Here is a 22,543-nt window from a genome sequence, read left to right as displayed (position 1 = left end):
GATGTAAATCATGTGTGCCATTAGTATTTCCTCCATTGAAATCTTTGATTTTTACTGCTACGTTTTATATGGAGCTTTTATATGAAAATTCCAGTGCTTGAGATAATATCTCGCTAATGTGTTGCCTGGTCAGTAATGGCAGCTCTTGCCAGCAAGTGACTGTTTGTCTTTTTACAGGGGAGAGATAAAATGTAGTGGTTCACTTAAAGTTGATTTTTTTTTTTCATTTGCCTTAGTTTTTACTCCCTTTGCTATAAAATTAATTAACTCTTTGCTGAAAGATAGACTTTTAGCCTATTGCTTATAGGGCAGGAGACAAATGTAATTGGTAAAAGAAAAGTCTAATATATTATTCATTTGTTTCCGATTGGAAGCATCTAGATATTGATGACTTATCTCATGTCTATATACTCACCCAACCGCTTACTATGCTCCTCTACTGACCTGCTACTCAACTCTTCTCTCATTACATCCTCACATGCTCGCATTCAAGACTTTGCAAGGGCTGCACCCCTCCTCTGGAATTCTCTCTGACGGTCTGTCCGACTTTCTCCCAACCTTTCTGCTTTCAAAAGATCTCTTAAAAAGCACTTCCATAGAGAAACATACCCTCACTCTGCTTAACTACCAAATGCAATACCACATACAGTACTACATCTCTCACTCACTTAATTCTGATCTTGCCCACTCCCACACCTTGTGTCTTATTCCCTTCCCATTAGAGTGTAAGCTCTTTTGCACAGGGTCTTCCTCACCTTTTGTACCATATTGGTTGTGATGTATGTAACTCCATATGTTCTATGTATGTAATTAATGGGATTTAGTTGTATAAACACATTTACTTTACAGCGCTGCGAAATACGCTGGCGCTATATAAATAAGTGTTAATAAATAATAAATAGAACTCCCTTCCATCACACCAGTGCCTCATTGGAGCTGCTGAAAATTCTAGCTTATCAACTGAGTATTGCATGTTTGGAACAAAAAAAAAACAATCCTATGTGTAATACAGCATGGATTTGCTGGAAATATATATACAGTATATATATATATATATATATATATATATATATTATATATATATATATATATATATATATATACAGGGCCGTTCGTGCCATAAGGCAAGGTAAGCACCTTGCCTCAGGCGGCAGGGAACGGCCAGTTACAAGGGGCGGCAAAAAGCCACCTCCTGTAACTTTAAGAGCCGAATTTCCGGTTTTTAAACCGGAAATTTGGCTCTGCTAGTACAGAAAGCGCAGTACACACTCATTACACTAGCGATGCCGCACCTTTTGACCCGCTCTGACGCTAAACTTTTAAGCGTGGAGCGGGAGAGGGGGGTGGCATCGTGGTTGCTGCCTCAGGCGGCAACAGCCCACGGATCGCCCCTGTATATATATACTAGGTGAATAGGTTTATAGTTGAACAATCTAGGCACATCTCACATCACTTTGCTACTTAATATAAAATAGGACCTCAACTTCTATACATACTGTCTACTTTCATGGTATACTATTAAAGGGCGTGTGTCCATTTTATTAATATAAGTGCATTATAATATACCATTCCAATAAACAACAGAACACATTTTGACAGATGTTTTGGCTGAACTTGTGGCTAATGAGCTCCGCATCTTCTCCAGTTTCTCCTGTGATTAAATTGTTGATTCTTTTGCCCTCTTATGCCCTAGCACCCCTGTGAGCTGGTAAAGAAAGCACCCCTATATTTCAGCTTTGTGTGGTTTCCAGCATTTTGTTGCGATCAGCACTTTTATACATTTTTTTTAAATTCTGTTATGGATAGAAAGTCTGAACCAGAGAACCTCACTTAGTTGTGGTTCATTTGGCAAAGGGTTTCAGGTCCAGAAGCTTGAATGTTATATTTACATGCTGATACCCACAATGTATTGTTCTAGATTCAACTTCTGTACTTGTTTTATGTGGCAAAGGTCTTTTAATGTGTTCCACAATTGTTTTTTAAGTCTTATAATAATGTATGTAACCCCATCTAGGCTAGGCTAGACATTGTCTGGCTAGGAAACAGTTAGAGGGTTACATTTGACCCTCTCTGCACAGGATGGAACTTTGCTACATGAAAGGGTGAAGGAATGGTGTTGTGTAACTATACCTCACTTGTGCTGCATGACTTAAAAAAAGAATTGGATGCCAGAAGGTTCTTGAACACAACAGACAGCAACATGCTTTATTCTCTTAAAGCACAATTGAGATTTATCACATACATATCAGGTAACATCACAGCAATTCAGAGCCAGCACCTTGTGACATCCCACTTGGAAATAGCTTACCACATGGATAGATGCACCCTCAGAATCTCTGTACCATGACCTGGATCCCACACGTTGGATCAGGGAAAGCACTAAACCGAAATCCCTTTCAGGCTGTGATCCCTACACTACAGGCCATTGTTTCCTAAGGGGAAAGTGACCCCCTTGCTATCCCTCCTAGTTGGAGCCAGGCTGCTATTGCTCACTAGTTCTATCTGCTTTACAAAGAACTACCCTGTCCTGACTTCACCTCATTCATGGGGTCCCCGTATCCCTGACTTCACCAAAGCTTTCCCTTTACTAAGACCTAAGCCCCAGGCTCCCATTACCATCCACTCCCTCTTGAAGTGGCAGGGGAAAGAGGACGCTCCACCCTCTGCCCAGCACTATACTGAAGTGTGGCAGGAACTTGTCATCAGCCTCTGGGCCAATCATACACTGTACAAATGATGCTAATAAGCAAAAGTAGATACATGGGCTTTTGCCCAGCAACTGGAGAACAAGGCAGTGTGGGTATTTAAAGTCATAGGGGAGCATTAACCTTATGGGTACCTACATTTACAATGACAATTTTTTATCACATTGGAATTCCCATGCCTAAAAAAATGTTCTTTAATATAATGAGAAGTAGCAATTAACATTGTGTTCCTGAGCCTGCCACAACCCAGACACTAGTGCTGTAGTCTTACTGAAACATAAACTAGACTGTTTTTCTTGATTTGAGTCCCATTTAAACATGGTTTCTGTAGAGTTAATTTGTTCATCGTGCAATACACAACAAAAAATACCTTCAGGTCTAATAGTATTTACCACTGCATTCTCTTATGATACGTTCAGTTAAGATTTGTCCACATGTCTAAAGATAGCGCTGAAACAGTGAGGCCTCACCAACAAAGTTCAGCTGAAGTATTACTTACACACACAAAAAGTAGCATTAAAAAAAAGTAGCATTTGTTTGAAATTATGCCCAACGGCTCCTTTTGTTTTGCATTTTCCCTTCAGGCACAGCAGGAGCCTAGTGAACACTGTGGGTTGGTTGCTTAGCAATCTTACCCAGAGCGCTGCAGGTTTGTGTCGTTTTCTCAACATCATATCAACATGCTTTCTATGATAAAAGCACAATTAAGAAGATTACGATATCCAATGACCATTCAAAAAGTTATTTAAGTTTTGATTAAATTGAAGCTACAGCATCTAAGTTAGAAAGGCAGTTTGTAAGCTGTGGGGGAGAGACTGTTATATGCTGGCACATTAATGAATAAGAATTCTCTTTGATTCTCTGAAGGGCACTTTAACATATGTTTGCTATGGAGCTGTTGATTCTAACCAATCACTGGGAAAAATTAAAGCAAAGAACAATTGCTAAAGATCGAATGTTACCAAGCACAGTGGAAAATGGTTTCAGGATAGTGAATTTTACTCAATATTGATATTTAATACATTTTTATATAATATGCAAGAGTCATGAATATCCTGTAAATTACATCCTTATAAATAGGGCTTAGTGATTACATGTGTCACCTGACTCACTGGAACTTAAGCATTATAAAGTACCTTCTGTTATAAAGCATGAGGATATTAGACATCACCTCCATGTCCTGTAGAAAAGACATTCAGCATTGTCTGCTTTATATGGTCATGGAACTCATCTGTGACTTATAATATCCTTATTTTTATAATAGGGGGTACATTATTCACTATATATTTTATCTGTATTTAGCAGCTAAACTATTACATGTATTGGCCTGTTCCTCTGTTTCTGTAAATGCAAATATGTGTAGAATCTTTGTTTAGTAAACTCTTACAGTGGAGAATAATGAAGGCTTACCATCCCTAAAAAGGAACCAACTGCCTTATATAAGTATATAGTTAAGCTCTCCATGAAAACCCAATATTGGTAGCTTATGTAGATACAGTCCATACGCACAATGTTTCAGACACATTCAATTCCTACCCTGTAGAATTGTTGTATGGCTGGGTTGCTAGAAGATTAGTGACTTACCCAAGGTTTCAATAAGCGAACACAGGAGGTGACATAGGCTGAGGATCCTGACTTTCTTGAACCAGGATCCAGTGACTTGGCCAAAAGCTAATGGTTGTGTAATGTCATAGAGGTTTTAAAAAAGTAGACATAGGGTTAAGCCGTTGAATGCAAATGCCATAAAGATGATGGAAAAGGCTTCTGCCAGAGATCAGAATTTTAGAAATAGAAAGACATCCTGACATTTTTCTTAGATTACAGATTAAGCACATGTTTACTCAGAGGGGTCTTGATCCACCCAATATATATATATATATATATGCTCAGCTTTGTCCTTTTTGTGGCATTTGCCAGATGTTCGGACGCAGGAAACCAGCATGCTCATTACTTTTCCGCATTCATATTTACATGGACTCATTTGTGTATGGATCCACAGGGATCAGCCATTCCTGTTTCACTGGTGTTGACATCCCGCAAAGACTAAAAATGTGATGTAGTGTGACGCACATTGATCAAAAGCTGTCCATGGGCATTGCCTAAGAATTATGGAAAATAAGAGAAGTTCTATGCACAGTGGCTGCTCTACACAACAGCTGCTTGATATTAGGATTTACTGTACTGACAAAGGTGCTTGCAACAGCACTGAAACTGCAGCTGACTTTAAGACCAATGTTCTCTGTTAAATGATATAGAAACCTACACATTTTTCCAATAGTGTTAATTTATGGGAATGCAGACTTCTTCCTTACACATCAAGCCAACGCATTTAACACAAGAAGCTGACTTTGGAGCTACAACACATATAATATAAACAAATGTATAATTTCAGAGAGTGATAGATTTTCCTTTTCACTTGTTATATTATTGCCAGAGTCATGAATGTTGCCTGTTGGGAGAATTCAGAAATCCATCACAAGACATTTTTATACAAAATGATTTATATTTCAGGTTCTAAAGTGTGGTTAAATAATCAGCAAGCTATTTATCAAGGTAGGAAAGATTTTAGCTGATGTATTTTTTGTAAACGTATTTAAAATATTGCTATTAATGTTTCTATTCATCTATATGAGCCTGTAAATGCAGACCTTTGTGCCAAGCAGAATGGATGGTATCACCATAGGTGAAATCCCATTTATCCTGTTTTCCTTGGCCAGAATAACATACTGGGAATGAAGTTTCTAGATATGGAGAGTGATTGAAAAACAAAACAGTATATATGTATTGTATTCTAGTTGTTAAAACAGAGTCTTTACCCAATCTTCTCCACATTAAGCCTCATTAGTAAGAGGGAATAGCAGGAAGTGTTTCTCCTCCGTTTGAAATATTGATGTTTATGCATAGAGAGAATATTTTTAACCTTCTGTTTTGCAATATAAAGCATGATTTGTTGCGACAGTAGGTCCCCAAAGGTTGTAGCTTATTTGTGAACTGTATATCAAGAGTAGTCTTCTCCAGGGTAGGGAAGCTTGGCTTGGCTTGGCTTATATAAGAGGGCTCATTTCTGATCACTCAGCACAGTTGCAGTTAGTAAAAGTTTGCTGTAGTATTTACATGTAAAAAACAGCATTCATTAAAGGTACTTGCAACTAAAGTCACTGCTTGCACTTCTGCATAGTTGTGATCGTCATCAATGCTGTTTTCTTCCCGTTTTCTCTTGCAAATTGTGTGCAGTGTGTCTATTGACACAGGGGAACCCTGGAACTAGTACAACCCTAAAAGGTGTCGGTAGCTCCAGGTTTCCTACAGCAGCCTGCTTCAACTGACACAGAAAACTTGTTCCAAAAAACTGTGAGCAGTCATAATTTTGAAGCCAGGCACCAGAAATTATGACTAATTAAGATTTTAAGTGCAATTGTGTCCTCTTCTTAAGCACATGTGAAATGGTGTTAGTTTTAATACATTGTCTGAACTTGCATCAGGTGCATCACCATGATATATTTGTGCCCAAAATTGCAATTGGCACACTTCAGTCATAAATTACCCTTATAGTCTTTTGATTTGAAAATTGGGATAAAGTGACACCATATCAAAATTATTATCCCCTTAGGCCAGAAAGTAAGTGTTCCTCCTCAATAAATTTTAGTTGGAATCGTTTAGCTTGCAGGGAAAGTAATATATAGCCATGATTCATATTTATGACCAAATATTGAGAGTATAGAATAAGTTTGGAAGCAAATTCATAAAAAGATATTATTGAAAACGTATGCAGTATCATTAAGTATACGCAATATGTTGGCGCTATATAAATACATGTTAATAATGTTAATAATAATAATAATAATAATAAGTGAGTGAAACATTTGTGGTGTTCAGAAAGGCTGGAATGATGGATGCTAGAACAGTGCCATTTAATATAAAGATCTTTGGGGCATTTTCTACTTAAAGCAAAGCAAAAATATAATAGAAAAATCACATTTGCAGCAGCAGCAATTTCATTGGCAAGACCAATTAAATTGCCTAGCTGGGAAGGTACCCTTATCTGAATAACCATCTGTACCAGATGGACATTGGCACTGAAAAGTCCTTGCTATATGCATTTGATTAACTTATGGCATGTTGGAACCATTTCGAGAATATCATATGTGCATCTTCAATAAGAGTGTGAATTTGCTGCTTGGCTTCTTAATTCTATGTCTTCTTGGATGTGAAAAATAGCCTGGCATACAACATGCTATGCTAAAATACCCTCTGCCACTCTTTATTTCCTACTGCCAATTGCTGTAAATCTCAAACTACTTAAGTGCCTTGTGCAGTCTGTACCCCTGCCAATAATGTAAGGGTATTACTCTCATCGCAATACGTGTCAATCACAGCAGTAAATACTTTATATTTTATAGTATACTTAATGCTTAGGGTGTAAGGGCACAAGATTGTCACTCTGTCACTATGTGTATAAATAATTATATATATGTGTTAAAAAATTGAAAACTGAAAAAAGGGGTCATTTATGACTGCATGTTTTTTCACCAAAATGCAACATTTTTTCCCAGCATCGGGGCTGGCACCAGGTGGGGGAGTTTTAGACACTGTGTCAAAATCTTGCATAAATGGTGTAGCAATTTCTGGTATTTATAGTGTGAATGGCTTATGCACCTTTTTTTCAGTGCAACAGCAGTGCAGCAATTGACGTAGGCCTCTGTGGTACCCCTACAGCTGTCACCACTTCCAAACCAGACAGTAGCTTTGGGGTTCCCCTGTTCAATAGGTAAAAGTGAGTATGATTCCAAACAGAAGACAAGAGCTGCATAAAGTGCAACTAAATGGAAGGGCCAAGTACTTTTAATTAATGGGATTTTTTGTACAATTGATTGTGGGACCACAACCATAACAATAAAAGACCATAGAAAAGCATCAGGTTTTATGAATTGCAAGACTACAAAATCAGAGTTGAACCAGCATTTTAGTCTATTCAAGGCCTTTACTATAAGGGGCCCATTTACTAAGGGTCAAAGTGAATTTTCAAAAACTTTGAATTTCGAAGTAATTTTTGAAACTTCGACCATGGAATAGGTCAAAATTCGATTTGAATTGAAAATACTTCACAAAATTGACCATTCGGAAATCGAAGTACTGTCTCTTTAAAAATAACTAGGCTAAATTGCTGTTTAGCCTATGTGGGACCTCCTATAACCTTTCTGAGTGTTTTGAGTAGTCGAAGTATCTTTTTGTAAAATTGTTTGAATTGTTCGATTTGAACGATATAATCGATCGAACAAGTGATTTTTACTTCGATTGAAAATGGCCGTTTTCAATCGAAGTAAAAATCGTTTGTTCGATCGATTAAATCGTTCAAATCGAACAATTTTACAAAAAGATACTTCGACTACTGAAAAAAAATTCGATAGTCAAATTTCTAAGTTTTTTAACTTCGAAATTCGACCCTTAGTAAATGTGCCCCTAGATGTCATGAAGAATTTTATAACCCTTCTTAAAAAACAAAATAGAGTATATTATATTGCTCTTCTAATTGACTAAAAGCAGAAGTCTGACACTTATGGAATTTAATTCCGTCAAATGTTACAGTCATGAGCAAATCTGTCTGCTGCATGAAGTTGTTTAAATTAAAAATTGTTTACCTGCAAAACTAGGGAAAACCCACCTATACGATGTATATGATGTTATATGATGATTTTAAATGAAGAATATCCTAAAACAAAATATAGTTCCACTAAATTAGCCAGAAGAGTAGGACAACACATTAAAATGATTGATAAAACCAAACGTAGGAGGTGTAAAAGCAATAGGGAACTAAGAATGTACTCTCCCTTGGTGCAGGCAGACTGATATGAATGATGGTCTTTGTAAAACATAGCATAACTTGTCAGTGCTATATAAATAAAGGACAATAATATGAACTTTAATCAAATGAAATGTCTTTATTGCAGCCTAATGTTTTGAGAAAGGCCATGGGAGAAACCAAGTAATTGATCATTTTGCCACAAGAATAAATATAGAAATAAAAAATACTTGTCTTTAAAATGATGATGTGTATTGCCTTTCTGATACTGTAATATAAATATATGTGTGTGTGATATTTAAATAGGGTATGTCATGCTGGGAATCAATCCCAAAATAGGTTTATATTTAATGCTCCCACAATGCTGCAGCTGCAATTCATATCTGCATGTGAAACTTTACCCATAACTTGATATGTTTTTAATGTAAATGAAACATCGAATAGGCTTTGCAAGCAAATATACTTTTGACCTTGTATAGTACCATAGCTGTTTTTTATTTGTTGGGAAGTTTCCCAGCTGTGACATTTCTTATAGGGAGGCATCAAATCCAGCATACAGTGAAACCTCAATTTTACATCCCCTGATTTTAAGGTTCCCCTCAGTTTACATAGTTGTTTTGTAGTCCCACCTACTGTGTATTTTATGCATAATATATTTTCCTGATTTTACATTTTCTCTGATTTTACATGATTTTATTCAGGTCCCTTGAAAAATGTAAAATTGGGGTTCTACTGTATTTGTCTTTTTGATATTCAAGTCTCGTCTGAATTCAAACCAAATCTGGACCCTTCTTGTCATGTGACTTTTGCTCTGGGCCAGCAAATGCTAAAGTTGAAATTGTAACTTCTCTTTTGAAATGTAAAAACAAAAATAAAGGTTTAGATGTTTAAAAATACAAAAATTATAGATTCTGTATCTGTCTAATTCATCACATTGTTACCTATGATGAGAAAATTGGTTTGTTTTGTGCTCTTTTCTTAGATCAGCACAAATCCTTAAATGTATAAATAACAAAAAAGATAAAAACATTGATATATTAGTAAATCTATAGCTGCGTGCAATTTTGTTTTTCTAACTCCAGTTCTAGAAGGGGTAAATGAATGTAAGGACTATTACCTGTCAGCTCTGGCACTGAATATCTGCACTTTGTCATTCGTAAAGAGTTAAATCTACCGAGACCAGAAAAAAAAATCGAACTTGTCATTAAGGATAGGATTTGTCTTCTTTGACCCTTTGACAGACAGATAACTCTTGTGCTAAAAAATAATTAGGATTTTCCTTCTCTCCTAGACATGGGTGACATCTACCAAAAATAGGATTGTGTTCCTGACATTCTGTTTCACTGCCATCCCCTTTATTTTAGAGTATGTTTCCCTCATTTTTCCCCTATATTCTAAATTCTTAGTTACTAATTGGTATATGCATGTTTTTATACCAAGGCACTTATGACAACAGTTATTGTTTTTCTTAACTGATGGTACAACGGCATTATCATTTGTGCTTCTAATTCAAGGATGATGTTTCGAATAAAAAAGTAGATAATGAGACTGTTTCATGAGACCTACTCCTGGGCTTGAACTCAATGGCCTCTAGTTGTTCTCTGGCCAGAGGCAGGCTGCTCCTTTATCATTTAGAAAACCTGCCTCTGATGTCCATGTTCCAAGCTCTGCAGCAATGACCAGCCGGTGTTTATAGAACACCAACACTTTGCTTGTGTTTTTACATTACCAATTTTTTATTTTTTTGTAAATACAGCAACTTCTTTGAAAATCAATTCATAATTATGAGGGAAAAAGATGGAGGCATTTATAAAAGTTAAGATGAAGTTTTTTAGATTAAACGTATTATTCCATATTTATGAATGTATGCAATGCCATTGGTCACAAAGAAGGTTGCTTATGTTTTTGTTCTAACAGAGCAAACACTTTGTTTGCACTTGATTAACTCTAAATCCACTTTTTACTCTAAATCCTCTTTATCGTTGACTGTTAAGCAATATTTCCCTTTGGCAACAAGTTTGCTTACAGCAGAATTTTTCTGATGTAGATACATCATTATGTGTAATAACACACATCAGGAGAAATATTTGTGTTATTAAATCTGATACCTTTCCAGTTAAAACAGAGCCCATGAGCAGCAGTGACACTGTGACCACAACTTCAGACGGACATTTAGACAACTTCTCAGGGTCAGGTAAGAAAGACAAATACTGAAATCTACCCTGAAAGTGCTGGGATTTATAGATCAATTGGAATTTTAGAGCCAAACAATTTTGTACAGCAGGGGATCCAACAAGAATCCATTTAGCTTGTAATAATCCACAACACTCCTCTAGCAGATTTTTTACAGAGCAACAAAAAGAGGGTGTCTGTGACAGACAAACTGGTTGCATTACTTTGCCTTTATTTGCACAAGCCCAGGTCCAAAAGCCAACAAGCATATGTAGTCAACTCTACAAAAAAACATACACAGGAGAACTATAGATTCAATTATAGTATCCATGTACAGCATGGGATTTAGTAAAAGCTTCAACTAAGATATACAATGCATCCCATACTGCCAAACCAATATAATATATAAAACTAAATGAAAGTATTGCATGGTATAGTATAATTTAGTAAAGCTTTATGTTCAATTATTGTATTTGACAGTGTATTTGATGTTGCATTTCTTTTCTTTTATCTATGTGGAGTGATTGGAAGCAGTGGATATAGCCCACAACAAGTCCACCAATTTTCCCCACAAATATATCCATCCAAGTAAGAATTCAAAATGCCATTTTTAAATGAATTGTAGAACAATACAATATATGGTAGAAAAAGAATATACAATGAATACACAGTAAAGTTCTATTGTTTTTGCATAATTTTTTTTTATTGTGATAGCAAGTGTGCATTAAGTAACAGATTGTTGACCCTTCAAAAATCAACTCACTATAATTTATTGCAGGTAGCTTAATTTTAATTCATGCTCCTCCTTGATTTTTTGTACTTCAATACCGATAGCTCATTTTCCTTTTCCAAGGAGCTCCTCAGCGACAATATCACAATGATATCTATAATGTGCCTATTGCTTTCCAGCATCTACTTGTATCTAGATCTGGGGTCCTCAATTTTTTTTAATTAATAAGCCACATTTCATTGTAAAAAGAGTTTTGGAGCAACACAAACATAAAATATGTTCCCAGGGGCGCCAAATAAGGGCTGTGATTAACCATTTGGTAGCCCCTTTGGGCACTGACAGCCTACAGAAGGCTACAGAAGGCTCAGTTTGACAGAAAAAGAACAAGGCTATCCAGAAATAACAGGGCTATAACATAAGTTAAAAAGTTAAGTCTTTATTGGTTATAATTAAAAATATAAATTCATCTCCATAGGCCCTATGCATTGGAGATGATATGGAGATGAATTTATACCTTTAATTTTGACCAATAAAGACTTAAAGGAAAACTATACTTCCAAAATGAACACTTAAGCAACAGATAGTTTATATCATATTAAGTGGCATATTAAAGAATCTTACCAAACTGGAATATATATTTAAGTAAATATTTCCCTTTTACATCTCTTGCCTTGAGCCACCATTTCGTGATGGTCTCTGTGTTGCCTCAGAGATCACCTGACCAGAAATACTACAACACTAACTGTAACAGGAAGAAGTGAGGAAGCAAAAGACACAACTCTGTCTGTTAATTGGCTCATGTGACCTAACATGTATAGTTTGTTGGTATATTTGTGAGTACAGTGAATCCTACGATCCCAGGGGGCGGCCCTTATTTTTTAAAATGGCAATTTTCTATTTATGATTACCCTATGGCACATACTACTAGAAAAGTATATTATTATGAAAATGGTTTATTTACATGAATCAGGATTTTACATATGAGCTGTTTTATGCAATATCTTTCTATAGAGACCTACATTGTTTGGGGGGTATAGTTTTCCTTTAACTTTTTAACTTATATTATAGCCCTGTTATTTTGCTGTGTTTTGGACTGATACTCCCTGAAGCTGGGAGTCTGGGGCTGGTGCACCTTTTATTCTAGAGCACTTTTCATTTTCTTTTAGTTTGGCAGTGCACATGGTTTAATGCACCAAAACTTGCCTCCAAACCGAGAATTCAAGAATAAGCACCTGTTTAAGGGCCACTGGGAGTAACAGACAAAGGGTTAGTGAGCAACATGTTGCTTGTGAGCCACTGGTTGGGAATCACTGATATAGATGTTTCTGCATCCCAAAGAAAATTGTAAGGCCCTCTTAACATCCAAACTTGAGAGAAAATAACTAATAGAATATTCAGTGTAACTTGTCAGAGAAAAGTTGGGGCTTATGGGCCCGATAACAACTGCAGAGCATGATTTGCCTTTTATTTTACCATAAGGCTAGGCTTCCCAAATGCAGTTAAAATGCAGTTAAATCCTATTACATTTAGAAGGAACATGCTCATTTAAAATAATTTCAAAATGTTAATATAGTTTGACATGCACAAATCAAAAAGAATGTCAACAGAAGTAGAAAGTCAAAATAACAGTTTAATCAAAAGCATACTCAGTGAGTAAACGTGGGTTAATTGGAACCCTATAGTATGAGACAGTCTAGTTTTTAGGATGGCAGAATCTAAAACTGATTTGTATTGAATGATCACTGAAGCCTTTGAACATTTAGCAGAATCATGTAGCTCTTTGCAAGTCGCCTATATGGTGTGTGATTAGTCTATTCGGTTGAGATGAGGTTTAACCTTATTAATTTGGTTTTATTCAGACTGCTGCCAAAGGAAGATAGTGCTTCAGTTCGGGTTAATATTATGTAGTCAGGATGTTTACCCTCCCCCCAACCTACATCTCAATGGAGGGCATCTAGAAGCTGGAGTGCAGCTTATATTTCCTTTTTCCTGAAGTAGTATATTTCCTTGACAGCAGCCTGCCTAAAACCAAAAATTAGTAATTCACTGTAGCTGAGTAATATGAGTGATAAAGTAAAACAATGCTCATAGCACAATATCTAGACTTCTTTATAAAGAGCTACATGATCATGCTAATTTGTCCGCAGGCATCGGAGGCTATGTAATATGCATTTACAAAAAAAATAGATGATTTACTTTAGTTACCTAACATTTATGGCAGATGCTTCATTCTAATACTTCTGCAGTGCAAACATTTTTTCATAGCCGTTGTCATTTTGGAGTGTCACATCTCAACCGAAGGACAATCCTAGTACAGCTGCCTGATATAATATGTCCTTCACATTAGACATTAATGATCTTATGGGATCATTTTTAAATAAACCATTTAAAAATGGTGCTATAACTTTGATAGCAATTCTTTCAAAACTGCAATAAATATCTGTTTACTTTGACAAAGAAAGCCTTAGCTTTTGTTTAAGTGTATTTTTTCTTCTCTGTTGTTGTAATAATTTACCATTTTCTTCACTTATAGCAGAGCGTATCCCCATATTCTGCCTACCCCTTCTTCCCAAACTATGGCTGCTTATGGACAGACACAATTCTCCTCGGGAATGCAACAAGCAACAGCATATGCAACATACCCCCAGCCTGGACAGCCTTATGGAATCCCACCATATGGTACGCAGTCGTCAACCAGAAGTACACACTAATACATGTCATTTCAAGGGGTGGTTCACCTTTAAATTAACTTTTAGTATGTTATAGAATGGACAATCCTAAGCAACTTTTTAATTGGTCTTCATTATTTATTTTTTTTATAGTGTTTTAGTTATTTGCTGCCTTCTTCAGACTTCCTAGCTTCCTAGCTTTCAAATGGGGTCACTGACCCCATCTAAAAAACAAATGTTCTGTAAGGCTCCAAATGTATTGTAAACATTTTACTTTTGTTGCCTAACTGATATTACTTATAAAATGTAGTTGAATTTAGAAAATGCCAAATGAGTGTCCACTGACGCAAGATGTCTTGGTTGACTTTATTTATTTAAATATATGTAGTGATGGGCGAATTTATTCGGCAGGCGCGAATTGGCGGCAAATTTGCACGATTCGCCGCCAGCGAATAAATTCGCCAAACGCCCATGAAAAGTCGCGGCAAAAATTCGCCGCCGTCAAAAAATTGTTTTTTGAAAAAACTGATGCCGGCGTCAAAAACGGGCGCCGGCATCAAAAACGAGACTCCGGCGCCGTTTCGCTAATTTTTCGCCGTTTCGAGAATTTCGCAAATTTTTCGGCGAAGCGAAACGGCACAAATTCGCCCATCACTAAATATATGCTTTCAAGCATTTTGTTTAATACTGCTGCAATTCTAGTGTGCCTTGGTAGGGTTACTGATAGGGCGGCATTGGTAATTCCCTGAATTCTTTTTAACGGTGGATCAAGAAGAAAGATGGAGATAATTGTTGCATGGAATTTACGTTGTATTTAAAAAAAGCTGTGAGGAGTTTCAGCTTTACTACTCTGAATATTCTACTTGTGTTTCTGTTAACATGAAATAGATTGCAAAGGCATTTTCAAAACTGTTGGAAATAGCCATGTTTATTTTAGGTAGACTGAGTCTATTTCCAGTTACCACTGCGAACATGGCTCAACTTCCATTAAAAACACACAGGTTAAATATAGTTGTTTTGTATATATTCTGTTTTTTCTGACACTTTTTTAAAACCATCAGTGTGCATGGGACTCCTAAAACAAGTACAGCATTATTCAATTTATTATAAGCCCAACCATCCACCTTGACATAACTGCACTCTATTGTTCACAGCGAGGCAATGTTCTAACAGAGGATCGTCATCCAATAATCTCATGTTTTTGAATGGGGTATTTTTTGATACCTGTGCACTGTATATGACTAAACTTTAGACTTCAGTAAGGCCTCTGTACTCATGGGCACACATAAAGACCTTGCCGTGTCTCTTTTTTTTAAATTTATATTTAATAGCAAAGCAATGTCTCTATAGCCTGTAGATGGTGCTACCCAAATTAAAGAAATGAAAGATTATTCATGTGCTTACTGCCTGTGTTTGGACGCATCTGATGTTACTAACTGATTTAGGTGCATTGTGGGCAGGCATCAAGACGGAAGGTGGATTACCGCAGCCACAGTCACCTGGACAGACTGGATTTCTAAGTTATGGCTCAAGTTTTAGTGCACCACAACCTGGACAAGCACCATACAGTTATCAAATGCAAGGTAGGTCAAGATCTACTATATGTCAGAAATCAACTATATTATACTTATTTTATAGCATAGTACAGTTTCTATTGTGCTGGTTATATCATTTACATAAAGGAGAGGCTAGGGCAAAAAAAAGAAAAGTTGTGTTTATGTTGTGATGGTAACAAAATCAAATAAGCGGACATCTGAGACAAGTTTTATTTTATTTAAATGTCTTTATTGCAACTATGGTAGTTGAGTAATGACTATAGCAATGGAGTACAGCTGAGAATGGATAATACGAGATAACATTATGCTATGATAATGGAAAGTGACTCTAATGAGTTTAGGATAAAGAAAATCCAAAGAAAAAGCATACTGTATGTCTGATTTGATTTTGTCATGTTATTAACTGCATGGGTATCAAAGTAACTTCTTCCATTTGTTTAAGCTAAATTCCTGGTATCTCTTGGAAAGCTTTACACAACAGCCGATGAGCCACATGTTTGAGATCATTGTTTTGGCTTATATTTTAATAGCATATTTGTACTCATTATATATACATCATGGATATATATGTATGTATAAAAATAGGCATTTCTGCTGCTATTCCATTTAAACTCTCTGGGGCAGATTTACTAAGCTCCAGTGAATAATTCGAATGGAAAAATATTCAAATTTCGAAGTATTTTTTTGGGTACTTCGACCATCGAATTGGTCAAATTCAATCGAATTCGATCGAATCGAATGATTCGAACTATTCGAAGTAAAAATCGTTTGACTATTGGACCATTCCATAATCGAAGTACTGTCTCTTTAAAAAATACTTTAAACCTACCGAGGTGCAATGTTAGCCTATGGGGACCTTCCCCAGCACTTTTCTAAGCTTTTTTTGATTGAATAAAAACCCTTTGATCGATCACTTAAAATCGTTCGAAAGGTTCGATTCGAACAATTATTTATGTTCGATCGAAGCTTTGCGGTAAAATCCTTCGAATTCGATATTCGAAGGATTTTACTTCGAGGGTCGAATTCGAGGGTTTTGACTTGTTTTAGAATTGTTGGCCTAAGTATTTAAGAGTATGTGTGAATAAACCATTGTAAAAGTAAAAAAAATAAAGAATAATTGCATTGGATAGCTCTTATCTTATTAATTACTCTGGTTCATATATGAGTTTACTAGACTGGCACATTTGTATATATAGCAAAGGGGAAACTGAGCATTAGTAATATTATACATTTTATACGTTTTTGGATTAAAATGAAACACACATTTATAAACATGTTCCTATGAGAATCCTGTGAAATACCACTAATTATAAAGTCATGGAGAATGCTGTATGCTCTCTCTTTTTAAAGCAAACCTGGGATGTTTTTCCTGGCAATTTTTATAGATACGTAAAGTTTTTGCCTTTTTTTAGTTGTATTGAAAAACAGATGTCATCAGTAAAACCAGAAGATTTGAATGTAAACTATTTCTATATATCTGCAAATAAAAAAATATTGGTGGCATGTATATATAGCATAAAAACCAGCCGAAATATGGTAGAGCCTTATGTCCCAGTAGACTTTATCACCTAATTTAACTTTTGATGTTTATTGAAGTCCTATTAACTAAAAGAAAATAGCACTTCTGTTTGGCAGAACTTAATGTATTGTATATTGATCTTGGGCTTTTCACAGAAGGGTGTGAGACCTTTACCTTTGAACTGTTAGTTGCGCTACAGCAGTTTGGCTGGGGTGACCATCTGATACAAATTCCCTTAAGTGCGGACACTCAGCTTGATCTCCTTTACAGATGGATGCAGGGAAAGCAAATTGTGCAGTTATTAAAGGTGTTTGTCCTTATTGCTGATAGGCTTTTCCCCTGCAGTATATAAGTCGACATGTATATCTGCATAGGTTTAAACCCAAAACTAAATTTATTAAACCATTTTTAGCATTGCAGCTAAACTCTGTGTACAATATTCGTCTACATAATTATAAAGATAAAGGGGCCGATTCACTAAATTCGAGTGAAGGATTCGAAGTAAAAAAACTTCGAATTTCGAAGGTTTTTGGGGCTACTTTGACCATCGAATGGGCTACTTCGACCTTCGACTACGACTACGACTTCGAATCGAAGGATTCGTAGTAAAAATCGTTCGACTATTCGACCATTCGATAGTCGAAGTACTGTCTCTTTAAAAAAAACTTCGACCCCCTAGTTCGGAAGATAAAAGCTACCGAAGTCAATGTTAGCCTATGGGGAAGGTCCCCATAGGCTTGCCTAACTTTTTTTGATCGAAGGATATTCCTTCGATCGTTGGATTAAAATCCTTCGAATCGTACGATTCGAAGGATTTTATCGTTCGATCGAAGGAATTGTCCTTCGATCGTTCGATCAAATTTTCTGCGCTATATCCTTCGACTTCGATATTCGAAGTCGAAGGATTTCAATTCCTAGTCGAATATCGAGGGTTAATTAACCCTCGATATTCGACCCATAGTGAATCAGCCCCAATTCAACAAACTATGTATTTATATATTCAGAAGTGATCTTCTAATATGAAAACGTGTTTTAACCTAACTTAACTGGCATACGTTTTTTTTTTTTGGGATATTGGTATACATGACATGGGCCCCTTAAGTCAGTTTAAAAAAATAATCAACATTTGCTTTGTATTGCAGAGAAAAAAATGCACAAAGTAATCTTTAGAAAAACTATATTCAGCAAAGTGTACAGTGAGAACAGATTTTTGGAGAAAGTACTTTATGTTTGTGCCTAATGGCCAGGAACTGAGAAAGACGTTTTAAAAACAGAGCTGAACAGCAGCAAATGTAAGAGGGGGAAAGATCTGGGATTAAAGAGTCCATCTGGCCTTCATAGACTTTTCCCCAGAGGATTGCACTAACTTCTGCCACATATATTGTACACTGATGATAGACATAGCCCATGGCAAGGAGGCTGATTAGAGAGCAAATGAACTTCTGTTCAAGATCTCAATGTGCGACCTATGTTTTAACCCGCCAGTAAGATGCTAGAAATAAAGAAACCTTCTCCAAAAAAAGTATTTTGTCGAGAACGTATATCAAGGTTCATTGCATCAAAAAGATCAAACTCGACAGCTGAGCAGAGCTTATTAAACGCAAGCGTACGCAAGAAATAAATTAGAATGAATGTAAAACTGTGCAACACCCATCATTTGCTGCGAATGTCTCATTTGTTTTTACAAGGAAATCAACTTGGGTTAGATAAATCCCAGATTAAATTAACTTTAAATTCTAATATGAAAGAGCGAGAAAAGAAAATGTCATTGATTTTTACATTACTTTATGAACTAAATGAACACTTTTGTAAACAGATAACTGTTTAATCAACAGTTTTTTGCAACATGAAAAATGAATTAATAGAAAACAATTTCTTACTGCTGTGAATGCACCTCCTTGTCCTGAAAAAGGAGAAATTAAAACTTGATTTTTTATTATACTCTTTGAAGCAATTTTGGACCATTGCATTGAATATATTTTAATAATCATGTGTAATATCTACATATATTATATATTTGACTTCAGACTGACCCGATTATTGGTTTCTGGATAGTGATGGGTGAATTTGCGCCGTTTTGAATTTCGCGCGAAATTCGCAAAACGAAAAACGCAAAACGGTTTTTTTTTACGCCGGCGCCCGTTTTTGACGCAAATTTTCGCGGGCGTTTCGCAAATTTATTCGCACCTGGCGAATAAATTCGCCCATCACTATTTCTGGACTCAATCACTATAAGCAAAGAACAATGTGGCACCCAACAGGGCCTATAAACTAACATATTGTGCCTCTACCCATGACCTGCCCTTTATACAGTACAAATCAGAAAAGGGCCCCCAAGTCTCCTGGCTCTCCTACTTGCACACAATGATAAGCAAGGTAGGGACATTCCAGGGGATGAATAAATTCGCCCTGCCAGATGAAGACAATGTTAAATACATAAGGGAATCTCTCTTTTATGTGAATTTAGTTGGGCTTTATTACTAGAAACTCTCATGTGTTTTTTCATTCTCAGGAATTTGCCACCAATGGGGCAACTTTATCATAACATTTAATCATTAACAATTGTTAAAGTAATCAGGTTACTCCTTGATTAAATATAGTAAGTAAAGCTTGTATTTATTTTTCAAGTGGCCACATTTGCATTGTAATACAGTCGAACCCCCATTTTACATTTTTCAGGGGATCAGAAAAAAATGGTGCAAAATCCAGGAAAATGTAAAATCAGGGAAATGTATTATGCATAATATATAGGTGGGACCACAAAACAACAATGTAAAATGAGGGAAAACTTAAGGGGATGTAATATTGAGGTTCCACTGTACTTATTCTTGCAGAATGAAAAACCTTTTTGCCGCTTCTTCACACTGTATTTTAGGAAAGAATGGTTTCCCCTTGTGAAAGCTGACAACCCTTTTTTGGGTCAAAAAAACATATGGTGAAGCTTTCATAAACTAGCCAGATCATAACATTTAATGATTGTTTAAGTCCTGTCTTTTTATATGAATGTCATTCTACGCAAAGCTGCCAAATACGCAGCTTACTTGGAATTGGTGAAATAAAAACGGATTTCAGTGAGTGCATGGCACACATGACATGAACCAGATTAGTGCATAATGATTTGCTATTTGCAATGTAAGCCTGTATGTCTAACTAGATATGCTTCTTACAATACATTGGCTTACTTCTAAGGGTAGGACTACACAAACAATTTCAGCGCAATCTGACGTGCGGCGACAAAATACAAGTCGCATGCGACAGAAATAAGGTAAGAGATAGAATTGTCCCATGGTGCCGCAGCGTTGATCCAATGTGACACGACTGTCGGATGCAGACGCAGCGTGCATCGTCTGCATCTGACAGTCGCGTCGGATCAATGCTGCGACACTATGCGACAATTCTATTGCTTACTTTATTTCTGTCGCATGCGTTTTGTCGCAGCGCGTCAGATTGCGCCGAAATCAGAAATCGTTTGTGTAGTCCTACCACTAAATATTTGCCTGTTTGGAGAGATAGGCTGTATTACAAGACTTTGCATAAGTCATAGGGATTTTACAGATGCAGATGAATGCAAAACGAAATAGCCCAAAGGATAAGAAATGTCATTCTACATCAAAAGTTAGGATAGAGATATTTGCTTCAACCTTTAACTGAATCTTGTCAGCAACTTTCCAGATCATCTGTAAAATACAAGCGCTTACTCTCTGTAGTGATCTTGCCAAAAAAACAATATAATAATAATAATATTATTATTAATCGACAATTACTGTGCCAACATATTCTGCAGCACTGTACAATACATGGGTGCTTACATTAAACCTACAGTTTCAATACAAAAACAAAACCAATAAAAGACGTAAACCATACCCTGGCTATCAACATTAATTTTATAGAAGCTTATCTGCCTATTGTATATATTGATTGTCCTGGCCTATGTGGAGCTACAGCACACAGTGAGTCCAAAATGAGTACACAATTTAGTACACTAAATTCAGCTCTTGTACCTCTAGCTTAAAGGGATACTGTCATGGGATACTGTCAATTCTGCTCCAGCAGAATTCTGCACTGACATATTGTCAATTTCCCAGCTGCCCCAAGTCATGTGACTTGTGCTCTGATAAACTTCAATCACTCTTTACTGCTGTACTGCAAGTTGGAGTGATATCACCCCCTCCCTCCCCCCCCAGCAGCCAAACAAAAGAACAATGAGAAGGTAACCACATAGCAGCTCCCTAACACAAGATAACAGCTGCCTGGTAGATCTAAGAACAACACTCAAGTAAAAGCCCATGTCCCACTGAGACACATTCAGTCACATTGAGAAGGAAAAACAGCAGCCTGCCAGAAAGCATTTATCTCCTAAAGTGCAGGCACAAGTCACATGACCAGGAGCAGCTGGGAAATTGACAAAATGTCTAGCCCCATGTCAGATTTCAAAATTGAATATAAAAAAATCTGTTTGCTCTTTTGAGAAATGGATTTCAGTGCAGAATTCTGCTAGAGTAGCACTATTAACTGATGCGTTTTGAAAAAAAACATGTTTTCCGATGACATTGGTTTGGTCATAGAGGAGAGGTCCTCACTTATATGAATTGAGCAATTATCTCAATTAAGTTTAGCCTTAGCAAACATTCAATGTTCTTTGTACATCAGAAGCAGGAACATCAGGCAGTTCCCTACAGAAACCGTTTGGGTTATTTTGTAACACATAGGATGTTTGTATACGTCTGTAGAGCAAGCTGCCAGACTGAATATTGCTGCAAGAATGCCATTTCAAATAGAATTTTATTCTAGGGTTTACCAACCTGTCTCTGTCTGGTTATTACTTTCCTACATTACCTATTGCAGTCTGGCAATAAAGGTGAATACTCTGACTAGTAGGCATGTTAGTGAACAATTGCTTTGCTGCTGGCTGGGTCAAAGAGTCTAACTTGAAGTTTGACTTGAAGTCATCTTAATCTTGAATTCCAATGTAAAGACCCTTTTAAAGCCATATACCAACAAGTGATATATGGGAAAAAGGTGTAGATTACTTATACTCGTGATATTCCAGAAGCTTTCAATAAGCGTGTGCATTGACTCATGGGGGCAGTGACAAAAGGGCCAGTCCGTGACATCATATGGGGGTAGGTCGTGTGAAAAAGAGGCAGAGCTATGATGTTATGGGGTGACTTGAGGAGGAATGAGAAAGAGAGAAAAGTAAGTTTCAGCTGGATTCTGGGAAGATTGAGGTGGGCCATGGCTGAATTTATGTGTATTTCAAATTTACCAGCTACTACATTGCGGGTACATTTGTAATAGCAGCCCATGTCTTAGCAGGTATTTTACCAGCTAGCGGGGGTGAAATACCAGCTGGGTGGCAACCCTACATGTGCATTAAAAAAAAGCCATTTTG

The 22,543-nt window shown here is 36.6% G+C and overlaps 1 protein-coding gene across 6 annotated transcripts in view; it reads left to right on the top strand.

Moving 5' to 3' along the window:
• The window catches only part of eya1.S (EYA transcriptional coactivator and phosphatase 1 S homeolog), a 78,884-nt gene that overhangs the window by 11,945 nt on the left and 44,396 nt on the right, over positions 1–22,543 (top strand). For 3 of the 6 annotated variants that reach the window (XM_018223796.2, XM_018223792.2, XM_018223791.2), the window contains 4 exons: positions 10,622–10,699; positions 11,199–11,265; positions 13,941–14,086; positions 15,522–15,659. In XM_018223796.2, coding sequence (XP_018079285.1) covers positions 10,636–10,699; positions 11,199–11,265; positions 13,941–14,086; positions 15,522–15,659 — 415 coding nt within the window. In that variant the 5' untranslated portion in view covers positions 10,622–10,635. The remainder of the gene's footprint in view (positions 1–10,621; positions 10,700–11,198; positions 11,266–13,940; positions 14,087–15,521; positions 15,660–22,543) is intronic. The other 3 variants (XM_018223795.2, XM_018223793.2, XM_018223794.2) reach the window with 3 other exon arrangements.

The sequence above is a fragment of the Xenopus laevis genome, chromosome 6S (assembly GCF_017654675.1).
Source record: "Xenopus laevis strain J_2021 chromosome 6S, Xenopus_laevis_v10.1, whole genome shotgun sequence".
NCBI lineage: Eukaryota > Metazoa > Chordata > Amphibia > Anura > Pipidae > Xenopus > Xenopus laevis.
This window is presented reverse-complemented; position numbering and strand designations above follow the sequence as displayed.